This window comes from Citrus sinensis, chromosome 4, assembly GCF_022201045.2.
Source record: "Citrus sinensis cultivar Valencia sweet orange chromosome 4, DVS_A1.0, whole genome shotgun sequence".
Classification (NCBI taxonomy): Eukaryota; Viridiplantae; Streptophyta; class Magnoliopsida; order Sapindales; family Rutaceae; genus Citrus; species Citrus sinensis.
This window is the reverse complement of record NC_068559.1, coordinates 10,576,882-10,591,546: the sequence shown is the minus strand read 5'-3', so window position 1 is coordinate 10,591,546 and position 14,665 is coordinate 10,576,882. Positions and strand designations below refer to the sequence as shown.

Sequence of the window (14,665 nt, the reverse complement as noted above, 5' to 3'; positions counted from 1 at the left end):
ATTGTAAACCAAGTAAAAGGTTGCCGACCATGACTAGTTGTGACCGAAAGTGTGGTGACGTTGTCAATCGAGAGTTGCCATTTTATAAAATATGTCTTGAAAGAGGACGTTATCGGGTTGGACCGTTTGTTACGCCAAGGCCGTTTGGTGTTCAAGAGGAGAGATTGATTAACTTCTGCATGGATGAAACTCTTAATAAAGGGTAAGATAAAATGAAATACATATTGTTCTTACTAGTTTTATATAATAAGTTCAGTGGATGTATTAACATAAACTTCATAAATGATTGTATTTGTGTTCCAGCGAGATGGTTTTCCGAACAAACTTCAATGGGATTACTAGAAATGATATCATGTCTATGTCTCCCAGAAGTATAATAAATTTGAAGGTACAATCGTAACATTTGGTAATAGTTGTATTTACAGTGATATTATATATCGCAAGTTTGGCCACTTTAAATAAAGAGGCATATTGTATTGTTGAAATTGGTATTTAAAAAATTAAATTCATGTGTGCTGTCCAAAAGTCATAAACATTTATTTTGCAGGTGGTGTCCGCTGTATCTGAAATGTTATCCGCCCAAGCGACCATAAATGTCGAAGAAAGTAAATTTAGCCTTTTTATGCCTGCTTATAACACTATAAGAAATTTATTTGACGATATGACGTTGATCTTTTTTGTGGGAAATAACTTAAAATAGAATTTGGTAGGTGCAGTAGCGTGATGTATTTTTTTAAATGCAAATGTTTGTGTTCAAATTGTCCTTTTCATTTTATTCATAAGTAGAGAGGAAACTTGGTTTTGTTAAATATGTTGTATGGTCAGTGTATGTACCAGATACAAGTTTCAGTTGCCATGTGATGACATTAACAACCATCAAAATAAACTGTTGCAGGAACATGTTGGTGCTGAGTTTAGAGACATAAGTCTTGCTGTTGGAAGGTTTATACGCGCTGATTTGTTTGCGAAGAATATTAGTTATTGTGAAAAAGTGAGTGAAAGCATATGCAAGTTTATATACATATTATGTTTCAATAAACCTTCGTCATGAAGTTTTCTTCTGTTTTAAATTTTTTCACCATAAATGCATAATGCCTTGTAGATTTTTGTCACTGTGTACTATGGCCATGCATGCTGGTACATGTTGGTTTTAGTAATTTCTGAAATGCGAGTAGAGATAAGGGACCCGCTTCCAAGTGCAATGTCTATGCATTATAACATTGCACTATGTAAACGCGTGGTAAGTGTTCTTTGTTAATTAGATCATCAAATGACTTTTAACTGTATTTAAAATACTACACGAGTGCACTGAAATAGATGAATAGTTTGATTGGTCGAGGTTGTATCGTTTGGGTTTTCTTGAAATTAATTTGCCTATTGACTGTTATTTTACAGCTAACGTCAATCGACCTGATGTTGGACCATGGCGGCTCAAATTTTGATTCTACTAGTAGAAAGTTGCGAGATTTTCTAATTGAATTTTGTACCCGAGAGCCTACCATCCGCAATGAATATGATTGTGCATTGTATATAATGCTCATGATGGAGAGGCATAATATGTTGTCAAGCCTTAATAGTTTGGGCCAGGTTCGGTTATTTAATGTTACATATGACAAGACATGTATCTAATTACTGTCACTAAATTTTCATTTGCCATTCAAACTCGAGCATAGCTTTCTAATAAGGCTGTGTATACATTGTGTTGGTGTGTAGTTCCATTCGGATGCTGAAAGGGCACGAATTGTGATAAAACTTATCACATGTAGTTTCAACTTCCTGAAGGATAAGGTTCATTCAAGTTCTGAGATTCATGAAAGGCGAATTGATGTTGCTGAACAATCATTCTGCAAAGCCATTGACAAAAGAAGATTACATCAGCTTCGAAGGTCTAGATAAATGGGCCATGGTCCCCGGCATTAGTTGCGTTTGCATGATATTTTGGACTAAATGTGTATGTAATGTCCCCTTTTTTCAGCATATGGGAAGATTGAATTGTTTTTGTGACCCTTTTGTTGACTATATCAGATACTCAAATATCTGACTTTCTTGTTGTGCTAGTGTTTTCACACATCCATTACGTATCAACCCCCAATGTAGATAATGGCAATGAAAGCTTTTTGTATGATTTTACTAGTATGTATAGGTTTGATATATATTAATATCCTTAGCGACTTCTATTTCAACCAAATAATCAAGCTTGCATGAGTAAGGATTGATGGATATGTATCGAAACACACTTGTGTGCGCAACCCTTATTACCTTTTATAAGTCCACACAGATCAGCTCTACAATGGTTTTATTGTTTGAATTTATTTAAGGAATCTGTACATGTAGATTAATGGAATTACTTAGTATAAGTGGTAAACTGCTTTCAATTTGCTGGAACATGATTTGCTTTTATAGCAAATTGTGAATTTAAAGTTTGTAACATGGAACAACTTGCGTCTACTAAATGACATGATATGTAAACGCAACACCTAGGGTTGATTGCAGCTTTTACTAAAAATACAGTCACCGTTTTCGAATGTCACCATAGTTGGTTGGGGCACACGAGGAGGTAGTGATGGAGTCGAATCATCTAGTTGAGGTGCTTGTGTTCAGCGTAGGAATGCTTGTGTTACTATCGGTAGAGGTGGGAAAGTGCTCTAACCACGAATCCGATAAGGACCCCAATGGAACACCGCAATGTGTATTTATATATGGCATGGACATATTGGTCGCTTTGCTGTGAGGGTGCTGGCTTGGCATGTGTGATGAGACTATTCTGTCAAACCTATGTTGCCTTAAAACATAACCACCATAAAAAATTTCGTTGTACTGGCTACAACAGTCCTCGAGTGGTTGGTTTTGTCGAGTATTATGCTCACACTTTCTTACATTATGTCCTGGAACACCACATCTGCTGCATTTTCGTTGTTGCTGCTATCCCAACTTTGATCTCTTCATTGAACCCTTTGTTAGGACAATTTCTGAATCTTGTACCACATTGTCACTTCTTCGAACAGGCTGCGCAACCGATTTATCTTTCTGAACATTGCTTCCAACCTCAATGTCAGGTTATGGATATCATTAATTGCCACGTTATATGCAGTAAAACTTAATGCCGCATATCAAAGCAAATTTCAGCATGACGAAAATATAAGACCCACTCCAGCCTCCTTTATCATGTAATGAGAAATAGTTGAACATGTTTCCAGTGAACCGTGATCCATTATCTTTGCATCTTTGGTCCATCGAGACAATATCATCGACCCGGGAATTTTTGTTATATTTTCAGCCTTTAGCACAACAAATGTGTAGGAGCACGGAATTCCAATTGTTTCAAAGAGCTTGCAGCAGCAACACACGGTGTTTGTTGGCTTAGTTATCACCATTTTAACCTCTTTTCCAAAAACTTCAAAATGTCTTACGTGGTAGGTAGTTGACATTACGTCTCGGCCACCTATTACTGTCATTACCAACCTTTCTTTCTCAAGTTCATCTCGTACCAGCCTGAACATCGCTCTCGTGTACCTCTTCGCTGCTTGCCGCTCGTACATCTTTAAGTGTGTTATTAGAACAGGATGTCCTTCACAACTATCAAAGTTATCCTTCCCCTCCCCTTCCTGCTGTCGATCCATAAGGCGGTCCATCTGTTTCATAAAATCAATCAATCGCAACCTTCTTTTTACATAATGATTAAGAAACGCATTCATTCCTTCAGACCTTTGCGTACTTCTCATACCACCAAAGAATTTTCCTCGCAAAAAAGCCTCAGCCCACATATGCCTTTCATCGTACATCTTCCGAACCCACTCAAAGTGTCCAACTTGATGCTTTTCGACCATCGATTTCCATTTCATCTCAAACTCCTCTTCGCTATATGCATTAAGCATGCACCGACGAAAATCCTTTGTAAATTCAGTGTTGGTAACACTCATTTGAGCATTTCAAGCCAAATGCCAGCAACAAAGCTTGTGTGATGCTTGCAGAAAAACCTTTGTTATTGCATTTCGCATTACTTTGTCGCCATATGTTATTACTGCCTTCGGTTGCTTATTATTCATAATTGTCAAAAATGTCTCTAACAACCACGTGTATGTGTGCTCTGTCTCATCCGACAACAATACAAATCTGAATACTATTAATCTTTGATGTTGGTTAATCCCCAATATTACCACAAAAGGTTTTCGATAAGCATTCGTCTTATATGTCGCATCAAACGCTATAACATCACCAAACAACGCATAATCTGCACAACTTTCGCCATCACACCAAAATAAGTCCCCAAGGCGATTTGAACTCATCATTGTCATATCATAAAAGAATGATGGATCAGAGCTCTTCTTCCCTTCTAAATATCATAAGCAAGTTTCTGCATCTGATTCTTTCAACTTTACCTTCTGTTTGAATCGAGCTTGTTTCGAACATCGACCCTGTTGTACCCAACTCTGTTGTAACCCCTCGATCTGTCCACCATGAACTCGTGTATTTACGATGGTGTTACTCCTACCCTCTGTAATGACGCAGCCATAACCAAGTCTGGATCTGTTACTCTTCTGTGGGACCTTATGTGGTGCACAAGTTGTGGCGGGGTCAAGTTGTGGTTATGCACAGCATGAAAATAATTACATGACTATCGATTTGTTTCTGAATTCAAAATTATACAGAATTGTGCCTGGCAACTAGTCCGTGTAAGTGGCCTTGCTTCTCTTTCTCTGCTTTTTTTCTGAAGGTATTTTGCAGGCCTGAACCCCTCTCGGCTACACACCCACGTTCGCCCTGTGATATTGCCATTAACATTTCTTCGTATATTGTGCCTCCGAACCCCAAATCCTGCTTTTCTTGCATATTGTCGGTAATATGTCTCAGCTTGTTCTTCACTCTCGAATTCCCTGCCTAACAAAGTTAGCATGGCATGCACATTATTTTAGACCATCTCTGTGCATTGTTGCTGATCAATCTCGGTCTGGTTGGTTCCCATCTCGTTGTTGATGTCGGTTTGTAGTTCAATGCTTCCAAAATCATCATTGTGGGCTTCCCCTTCGTCGTTTGAGGACACATTCCACTGTCCATAAATGTCGGCTTCTATTGTTACAGGATATTCCAAATCATCTCTATCTTCCTGTTCTTCGTTTGAATTATTCATTGTGCTGTATTTGCGTTCCAAATATCGTAGAGGATTGCTTTTCTTTGTCAACAGTATTCGTGTTTATGATTATACAGTCTGCAGTGTTGATTCTTGGGCCTCTCTCACGGGGCGACGGGTGTTCTACGAAGCTTTGTTTCTTTGCCATTTGTTGTTGTACACGCCATTATTTAAACTATTTTCCTGCCCTATCACCTTAGAAGATGATCAAGGAAGTAACTTTTTTTTATTTTTCAAACTCTCCTTGCAGCCAGCATGGCTCAGGCCATTCCGTAATAGCAAGATCATCTTCTTTGCTAACGACACTTCAGTTTAAATAATGGCAATGCCCATTTTCACAGACTGTTGTTTTTATAATTACCACTGCCCTCCCAATCCTTACTGTAATTATATGTGTCAACACCGTTAGAAGGCAAATCTTATGTTTCTTTAAGCTGTACGTTACACCTATGAAATAATTATTCTGAATAAAATTCGGGCACATTACCTTAATGTGATTATGTCTGAAAGTGGGATTTTTTTCCCCCAATGTCCAACAAAGCTACAGTGCATGACTTTTAATTGTTGTTTGATTCAAATTATCGTTACTCAGATCCTAGATTTTTTTTTGGCTTCAATTTCTAACTTATTAAATATTATAGTTATTGACTTGTATGTTATTATATTCCAAATATTTTTAGGGTTTAGTATATCGTGATCATGAACGTTGAAGTGTTTACTTAATTGTTTTACTTTATTAATTTAATTTCGCATTTAAACTTCAAATTGTATGAACTTTTTTTCATGTAGTGGTCATTATAAGAATTTTATTGTATTATTTTATTTGCTTTGTCTATGAATGGTAAATTTTTTTTCCATTCCTTTTTTAACCGTGCAAATCTTAATGATTACTTTCTTTTTATCTTAATATTTTCCTAATTCAGTACGAACATTTGATTTTCCTACATGTCTTCATCATTGATGGGATGAAAGGATTACATATTTGTGAAAAAAGTGTTCAGCCGTCTTTAGTTACTAGTACAAATAACTCTTACTAATGTCTTCATCGTTGATGGGATGAAAAGATTACATATTTGTGCAAAAATTGTTCAGTTGTGTTTAGTTACCGGTACAAATAAGTTTAAATTTTTTATCATATCGAGCATTACAATTATCTACAAAAATTGTAATTAAGTTATTATTTAGAATATACATACTTAATTATTTAAATATATATTTGTTGATATATTTAGTACAATTAATTATTTACGAATTTATACAATTAAATCATACATTAGTTAATTATAAACTTGACTTATAATCCATTATGTGCTTCTTATTAACTTCTCACAATCTTACTCTTTCCATTTCTGATAACAAGAACAATGTTAACATATTAATGGCAATGCAGCGCCTTTTGATATTGATTCATACAGTTGATGATCGACAGTATGAATTTTTTCCCATTTCGTATGCCAAGTCAGGGTCGTTCCCTTTATTGCTATCAATTATATTGATAACGGTCGATATTCTTTAGGTTTTACTTTAATTTATTCCTTGTTTCTCAACGGTGACATTTCCCTACATTTTTCCTGAGACGCCGGGAGGTGTTGCGGCCATAGAACGAGAATCAATCGCATGTCCACAACCTTTAACAAATACTTCTTCGCGATGAAGGTAATTGGCAAATTTATGATGCTTTGTAAGCCATGTATTTTAGTTTATTTTGAAATTACTTTAATACTAGTACACATTATTAAAGGCTGCTTTCATTGGACTACACATTCTTTCGAAAACATCAATTGTTTACTTTGTATTAGGTTGTATGATTGAAAATTATATTAAATGTATTATATTATCGGTAAGTGTTGTTTTTGAATTATCATGAGATGATATTTCTCATCTACCTTTCCGTTTGTGTATTAAATACATTTACAAAATTTCATCATACATGTATATATTTGGCAGTTAACCGGAAATAATTTAAATAACGATCTTAATAATAGTTCCGAACGCCCCCCCTTAAATGGTCAGTATCCCAAGTGGCTACCCTAATGTGTTACCTTCCCCAAATTAACCATTTATTAAAACATTAAATCACTTCGATATGAAAGAAGACTTTCTTGGACCAGATTGACTTAGTGCACCGTTAATTCTCTCCATCCGTTGTAGCCATTGGATTCCCCATAACTGATATCAAACGGTTGAGGATATCAAACGGTCGATAATATCAAATCGCCTCCTCATATGGGTCCACCCAGTGGAAACGTATCTATTTTCGAGAATATTTAACTCAAAACTTAATTACTTCGTCCAATTTTGGCCTAACCTAATAAATGATCTCTGACCACCTTTCAGCATCTCTCAATCGCTGCCTCTCAATTGTGAGAACTCAAAAACCTAGACCTAGAGCTGCTTCAAACGCGTTTGTCCTCTTCGGTGATCAGGGCGTCATGGCCGTTGCCGAATAATATTTAATGGTAAGTATTTTATCTTCTGACAGCCGCTTGCGATTTTGTTTTTAGGGCATTAATTTTTTTTTATGGTTCATCATGTACTCTTGCGAAGGACATGTAATATTTTTGTCGTACCAAGATAGACATTGTGGATGTGGATCACATTTCATTTTTTATTTTTTAGCTTTACTCTCTTCGCTTTTTTTAATTATGTTGTGTTGTTGCTCTATAAACTTGGCCTCTCCTGTTCGATTCCCTTGTTGACTAGATTCCTAGTATTGTTATTGATTCGTTGTCCATATTGGTCAAAGTATATGACCATTTGAATCTGTATTTGTATATAACGCCATAATTACTCTGTTGGTTGATGGATTTGTTAGGTAGTTAATCAGTTATTATAAAGAAAGCACGCAACCTTATTCATTCCAAACGGAAGAGTAGGAAAACAGTGGGCATTAAGGTTAGGCAAGATAGGAACAGTTCTTTGCTCGATTCAGTCCTTTGCAATATTCTCTCCTTTCTAACAACAAAAATTGATGTCGCTACTTGCATTTTATCTTCTAGATGGAGGCATGTATGCACTTCACTTCAAACTCTGCTGTTCGATGCGACATTATGCATAAGGCAGGGTGATTTCACTGATGCCACCATGGAAAGGTTTGAGATGTCTGTTATTTCTGTTCTTCTTCGAACCGAACGCTCTACTATATAGAAGTTATATCTCCATTCTTATAGAGTTAGTGGGTCCGGCAGGTTCAAAGGTTGGGTTTCGTTAGCTGTCATGCGTGATGTTCGTGAGCTTGAGCTTAACATTGAAAATCAACAACGGCTAGAGTTACCCGAGAGTATTTACAGCTGCAGATCGTTGGAGGTCTTGAAACTGGATTATGATTTTGACATCGCCGTTCCTGTTTCTGGAATGTGTTTCCCAAATCTGAAGTTCCTACGTGTGTCACTACAATATCCTGAAAATCAATTGACCGAGAAGTTGTTTTCTAGCTGCCCTTCAATTGAAGAATTGTGTCTAAAAGTTTATTTGAAGTATGATGGCCCTGCAACTAACTTCATAATTTCATCGTCTACGCTGAAGAGGTTTTATTGGACAGTACTAGTGGACGACTATAACTTTGCTTTCAATAATTTTCACCACAATTGTTTGATTATGGCTCCACTTCTTCAATTACTCCATGTTGTTGATGACTTGATGGTCTCGTATGAGGTGCATGACCTCCAATTTCTCCAGACGGTTAACTTGGCAATTTTGTTTCTGCAATGGTCAGTACTAAATCCTTGGGAAGTTGTGCAGCTTCTCAATGGTATTCTTAACTGCAAGTCTTTGACATTATCATCTGGCGTCATACTGCTACGGTAGATCTAAATTTAGTTGTTGCTATGCCATGCAATTTCAATTTTCTTACTGTTTCCTTCCCTGCTCATCACATTCACTTCGTTTTTCTTGTCGAACGTTAGGGGTAACAAAATTTTTGTATCCACTATGTATGCATTACAATTTGTCCATTTATATATGATCATTAATTTTTGTTTTGTTTTTTATTTGCGTAGGCACTTGACCATGCAAACCTCAGTGTGTTACCCTCGGTTCCTCAGCTGACCCATTTGGAAGTGCACGTTGGCGAAACTAGATGGCGAGCTCTTCCTGTAATCCTGACCTCTGCAGCACTGTTGGAAACATTTGTGTTAGTGAAGATCAGACCATGTCCAGCATATTCTGTTTTATGTCTTATCCCAAATTATAGACAGTTATATTATTTTGTTTTCTCTTAACAGGAATGTTGAGTTGATGTCCGCGACCCGAAATTTGGATGGATGGAAAATGGATGCGTTCCACAGTGTTTAGCTCAACATGTCAAAGAAATTGAAATTAAAGGAGTTGAGGATGTAGAAGATAATGTTAAACTGGTCGAGTACTTCATGAAACACTGTTTGGTATTGCAAATGATGATAATTAGGTCTAAGCGCACGGTGTCGAAAAAACAAGTTAATCACCTCCTCCGAACACTATCACAATTACATTGAGGGTTTGCGATATGTGATATTTTCATTGTTTGAACGCTATTGTTTATTTCTGTGGTGGTAGTTAATCATCGTAACATGAAACTTATGCTTGTAGCTGGTATGTTAAATAAACCCCCAAACTATGTTCTTGGTAGACGATTTTTTTCACTTTTTGGATGGACCATATATGGCTACAGTGTTGTTTTGTGTGCTGAACACTGACTTGTACAATTAAATTATTGTACGTATGGCTACATTGGTGTATTACTTGCAACGTTGTAGAAGATTTTAATAGTCGGATCAGTTCTTAATATTTCCCAGTATCAGCCGCGACGTCCCTGTACAACTGTGCTATTTGTTGAACATCCTTAGTGTATTGAAACAGGGCCTTTTTTATTCTTATTTGCGTAACACGAAATAGTGTCCCGTTATTTTGAAGGCCTACAGAAGGCAGGGAAATAATGAAACATTTACATATTACTACTCCGAATAGGCCGAAATTTCTTAAATATCCATAATATAATAAGGGGTTTGCTATATCCTTTATAACATTTGACATCGTATTCGACATAAACCCGAGCTACCAAATGTTGACAACCAAATGACGGTGATAAAATTGAAAGTTCATTACAACCACATCATAATTATTATAGTCGTCGTATGATAACCATTATCACTATGCTTCCAAAAAATATTACTTGTAGCTCCCATGTGTCACCCGTGCTTCAGACTCGTTCCGAGCATGGGTCACCCTCGTCGATCCAAATTTGCTTCTATCCCACCTACGGCATAACAAGAAAGTCGTGGTAACATTAAATGCCTAAGGAGGCACATGGAAAGGGAACATAAAGTCATTACTACAGACGAGACATAACAAAATTTTTTAAATGTGAGCAAATCCAACATTTTCGTGCAGTATAATTTCATTTACCACTATATTATTAGTGAACGGGCCTACCATCGCAGTTGGTTTTACCAGCTTGCACGTACACTTTCCATGTCCATCAGCCTTGCAAACTCTGCACCTATACTTACGCTTAGAGCGCGGTACTTTCATGTCTGCTTGTGGTAGTACTTCAGCTTCTTTTCCTTCTCCGTCGACAATTGTCTGCTCGCTACCCAAAATACTCGGATCAAGGGAGGCCAACAACCAGGTTTGAACGTTCCGATCTGTGCTTCCATATGGCGGCTGGTCATCAAATATAACTGCAACATGGAGAATGTATTGGCCTTTGCGCATACATACTTGCAGTATCTTATGCAACACCTCGTCTGAGTTAATATTGATTGCCCGACCGGCCCACGGGAGCACAGCTTTGGGGTGGAAATTATGGATGACAGGAGAATCTTTCTACTGTAACACCAAGGCCGCTATGTTGCACAGTCGGAGGATACAATAACTCGCCGGCCTCACAGATTTGATGACCATAGCTGAACCCATATATTCAAGGACGAATGTGAAAGGAGGAGGAATTGGTTCTGTAGTAGCTGACATTATTTAAGGACTGTGCAGTTATATTTTTTATGCAATGAAGGAAGTGACTATACTTGTGGGGCTCCAATGATATTTAAAGACGGGGCCGTTTGAAATTAAAGCCATACACCCGGCTAACACGTTCCAACAGTAAAACTGAAGGCATCAATAATTTTCTTCAAAGCACACGATACCCTGTCTAAAACCCTGCAACATCAATCACCTTATTCAAATATTTGGAGACAAGCCCATAGGAACTTTCATCCCTATAACATAACTCGATCTATTCAGATTTTAGATATAGGGTTCCTCATCTCCCGCTCTACGCACGGCATCATTACGTATAGATTATTTTAATGTGTAATGGATATATCTTCACGAACACATCTTGTTCACCGTAACCGATAAGTTGAAGGAACGGCTCTGGATGCATTCCCTAAAAACAATTTAAATTAGGCTAGGAACCAAATCCTAGTAAGACTATATATCACCCATCACTTCATAATCATCATAGTAGATCAAATCTTTCAAGCATTAATTGGATTAAAGTTTCTTGCGGGAGAAACTTGATGCTCCTTCAGCCATGCCTAGCATATTTGATCATATTTGAGTAAGCACAGAATTTATTCCCTTATTAATGAGAGGGTAATTTAGACATTACCCAGTTTCTGTAACTTGGCCTCCCTTCACTTCAAACAATTTAAATATCAATGAAAAAACAAATTGAAAATCTCAGAAAGTAACCGTTATTTGATCGTTGGCTGAAATTATGTTTCACCTTCCTTACTTCTTTTTCTATATAAACAGCCTGTAATGAGCAACAAACGATAAACTTTAGGGATTCTCATTGTAAGAGACAATACATGGCACATCGAGGAAGTAACAATGACAAGAACAACAATAACTACAATCGTAGGAGCGGCAGCAGCTGGATTCAGCTTAACAACCGTTATTGCGACTGTCCCCAACAATGCCGTGCAGCCATTCAGATTTCAGAGTCTTCAAACAATCCACAACGGTTATTATTTTGCTGCGATGCATGCAAGTTTTTTCAATGGTGTTCTCCAGATGGCACTGAATGGCGTAGTATTCATGAGTATGTTGAAGAGCGGACAAGAAGTTACTGCGTTCATTCATTGCATTTAGCAGCATTATTCGTTGCGATCATCGTCACCAATCTAATTGCTAGAGCATTGGTTGTTCTTTACTTATGGTGGTGGACGAGGAGCGGTTAGAGTCCTGCATAAACGTCATTAGGCATTAACGATTGCATATGTTACAGGCCATGTAATGGAGGACTTCGTTTATAATTTCATGGAGTTAAGCATTATAAAGCGAGATTAGGCACGTTATTTGTTAAAACTGATATTGACATTGGTGATTGTTCGCAGATAATGTAGTCAATCCTCGTTATAATTTTATTATTATAAATTTTGTGTCCGTGAAGTTGTTTTCGTCGATCTACACGCATGAATCAATTTTATTAACATAACGCGCGCGACTAGCCATTTCGGCAAAAAATTATGTGATGATTTCGTTTGTGACCATAAGGTAAAGGACATTTGACACGTGAATTGATCAAATTAATATAGCTAAACAAACATGTACAACATTCCGTCGTCAAAAGGAAATGAGAACTTTATGCAAATTAAAACAAAATGCTTGTTCCTGTTGGAACAATTCACCACAATAATATCTAGATGCTACCCTTTATCCATGGTCGGCAAAACCTGGGGTGTACAGTATTTTATCGAAATCATTGTACAAAAGGGGCCGTATATATTAACTGCTACAATAAATGACAGCATCTAGAACGACTTTAAACTTAAACCTACTACATATGACAGTGAATTGCTTGAGCGATGGCAAATATAATGGAGGCTTCCTTAACTCTCATTTGGAATGTGAAATCACTTAATAAACCATCCCAAGTTAGAAGGATGTCAAGCAATGAGGACGTAAATAGCAGCTAACATGTTCGAGAATGAAGATTAACCAAAAGTTGGAAGTTCATGATGGTCGGACTGTTGTTGTACCTCCTGCTATTAAATTAACATTTCATAATGCCTTCAGATTTGTTAATGACGCAGTTGCCGTCGCAGAAAATAAATGCAACATGGAGAATTAATAATGGAAAACTTAGGTATCCACTAGAAATATGAGGAAAAAACCAGGTTAATAAAGGTTGAAACCTCACCTTTTATTACGGGCCACGCTGAAAAAGGTTATGAATAGAATTAACCGGAGAACATTTGACGGACTGTTACTACGGATGCGAACACAACCTGTTAAAACTACCGATGGACAGAACCTTCTAGTAAGCCGATATCACATAGTGGCGTTAGAGTGAATCCCGACGTTCGGTAACGCCTTAGGCTTAGCATTTCCACAACCTTGGGGAACCCGGCTACACACCAATGACCATGTTCTCGCTATTGTTTATATGTGTGGAATTGCAGCTAATGAATTTTAAAAGGCCCTGCCTAGGAAATTGGAGAGTATGGCTGTGATCATAAGGCTTGTGTCCTTTTATTATTTGCAGAGGTAAATGACAATTGACAAGTCCGTGGCGCCAAAATAATATGTGGATGATCTATCTCTTCCTTCGTACTGAACCTGGTTATGTGCCTCCAGGAATAGATTTAAATGTAGTGCTAGAGATAATTATTGAACTATGAAATTCTTAATACCTTAAAGGTCCTAAACAATAATAATTTTGCTTGATGTATAGATTAAATGATAGTAATGGTATATGAACTTTTAATCAAAGCTCATACAATTAATAAACACAACTTTTGTACCATATTCGAAAACAAGAATCAATGTATTCATAACAATATTCGAAGGACATGGATCACAATAGTGTGCGAACTTAAATAGCCCAAGGGGATAATACATTTTGTAAATCAAACCAATTTGCTGGTATAGATTATCGGCAAAACAAATTGTAAACGTTGTTCCCTAAAAAAGTAATTTGTTGTCAGGAACGTGCAAAGTTAAAAAGTGTCCTATTATATTGAGTGTTGGCAGCCTATAGAGTTAATGGATAAACAAAAAGGGAGGTAAGGAGAGCCTTACAGCTTCAATCAATCGACATTTAAAACAAAGTGACCACCTTTTGGCATGTCAATTGTCATACAGTGACAACTAAGGTACATGGAGAATGGGACAACTTATTGTAAGGATGTTGATGCTCGTCTTAATGGAGTGAAATGGGGGCATAAGATGTCAGGAATGACATCGATTACATAAAAAGGCCTACAAAAGGGGCCAAATCTATAATGATCTATTGAAAAGACAACACACTTAAGAAAAAATTAAATTTACAAAAGGAAAAATAAACCTGATAAATATTATACACGTTAGGTCCTGATGCATAATTTATCATCATCCATTATGATTGCCCCATTAATCCCTTTGTTAATAGTTATGTTTATAAATTAATATGGGAAAAAAACTCTACCAACAATGTCATAATAGTTCGCATGGCTTGAAATTGGTAATGAACATTAAGTATAATATCAAAAATAATTTCAATAAATCCGAATAACTTAGATTGCAACATATTATTAAAATAACTTAAAATTTTTATTGCCATAGTTATTATGAACA

General features: G+C 36.8%; 2 protein-coding genes across 7 annotated transcripts; one reads left to right on the top strand and one right to left on the bottom strand.

Annotated features, from left to right (window-relative positions):
* Positions 1 to 3,122: 3,122 nt before the first annotated feature.
* Positions 3,123 to 3,920, bottom strand: LOC107177908 (protein FAR1-RELATED SEQUENCE 5-like). The gene has a single exon (XM_015532451.1). The coding sequence runs from the start codon at positions 3,918 to 3,920 to the stop codon at positions 3,123 to 3,125; it is 798 nt and encodes a 265-aa protein (XP_015387937.1).
* A 3,499-nt stretch (positions 3,921 to 7,419) lies between these two features.
* LOC102613190 (putative FBD-associated F-box protein At3g50710) lies at positions 7,420 to 9,846 on the top strand. 6 transcript variants are annotated; one of them, XR_008053987.1, is made up of 6 exons: positions 7,420 to 7,587; positions 7,944 to 8,023; positions 8,128 to 8,220; positions 8,317 to 8,838; positions 9,127 to 9,260; positions 9,352 to 9,846. XR_008053987.1 is itself a non-coding variant. In XM_052439184.1 (6 exons), the coding sequence occupies exons 3-5, from the start codon at positions 8,213 to 8,215 to the stop codon at positions 9,173 to 9,175; spliced, it is 672 nt and encodes a 223-aa protein (XP_052295144.1). In that variant the 5' UTR covers positions 7,420 to 7,587; positions 7,944 to 8,023; positions 8,128 to 8,212; the 3' UTR covers positions 9,176 to 9,260; positions 9,352 to 9,846. The 6 variants fall into 6 exon arrangements, 4 of the variants coding, with proteins under 4 accessions (XP_052295144.1, XP_052295142.1, XP_052295143.1 ...); XM_052439184.1 differs by having other exon boundaries at positions 8,317 to 8,931; XM_052439182.1 differs by having other exon boundaries at positions 8,299 to 8,931.
* Positions 9,847 to 14,665: the final 4,819 nt, after the last annotated feature.

Bases quoted from the DNA above. Each gene is read 5' to 3' on its own strand.
- LOC107177908 (XM_015532451.1), bottom strand. From the start codon at position 3,920: ATGAGTGTTACCAACACTGAATTTACAAAGGATTTTCGTCGGTGCATG.
- LOC102613190 (XM_052439182.1), top strand. The intron at 8,932-9,126 runs GTAGATCTAAAT...TTATTTGCGTAG, and splicing joins TCTGGCGTCATACTGCTACG to GCACTTGACCATGCAAACCT.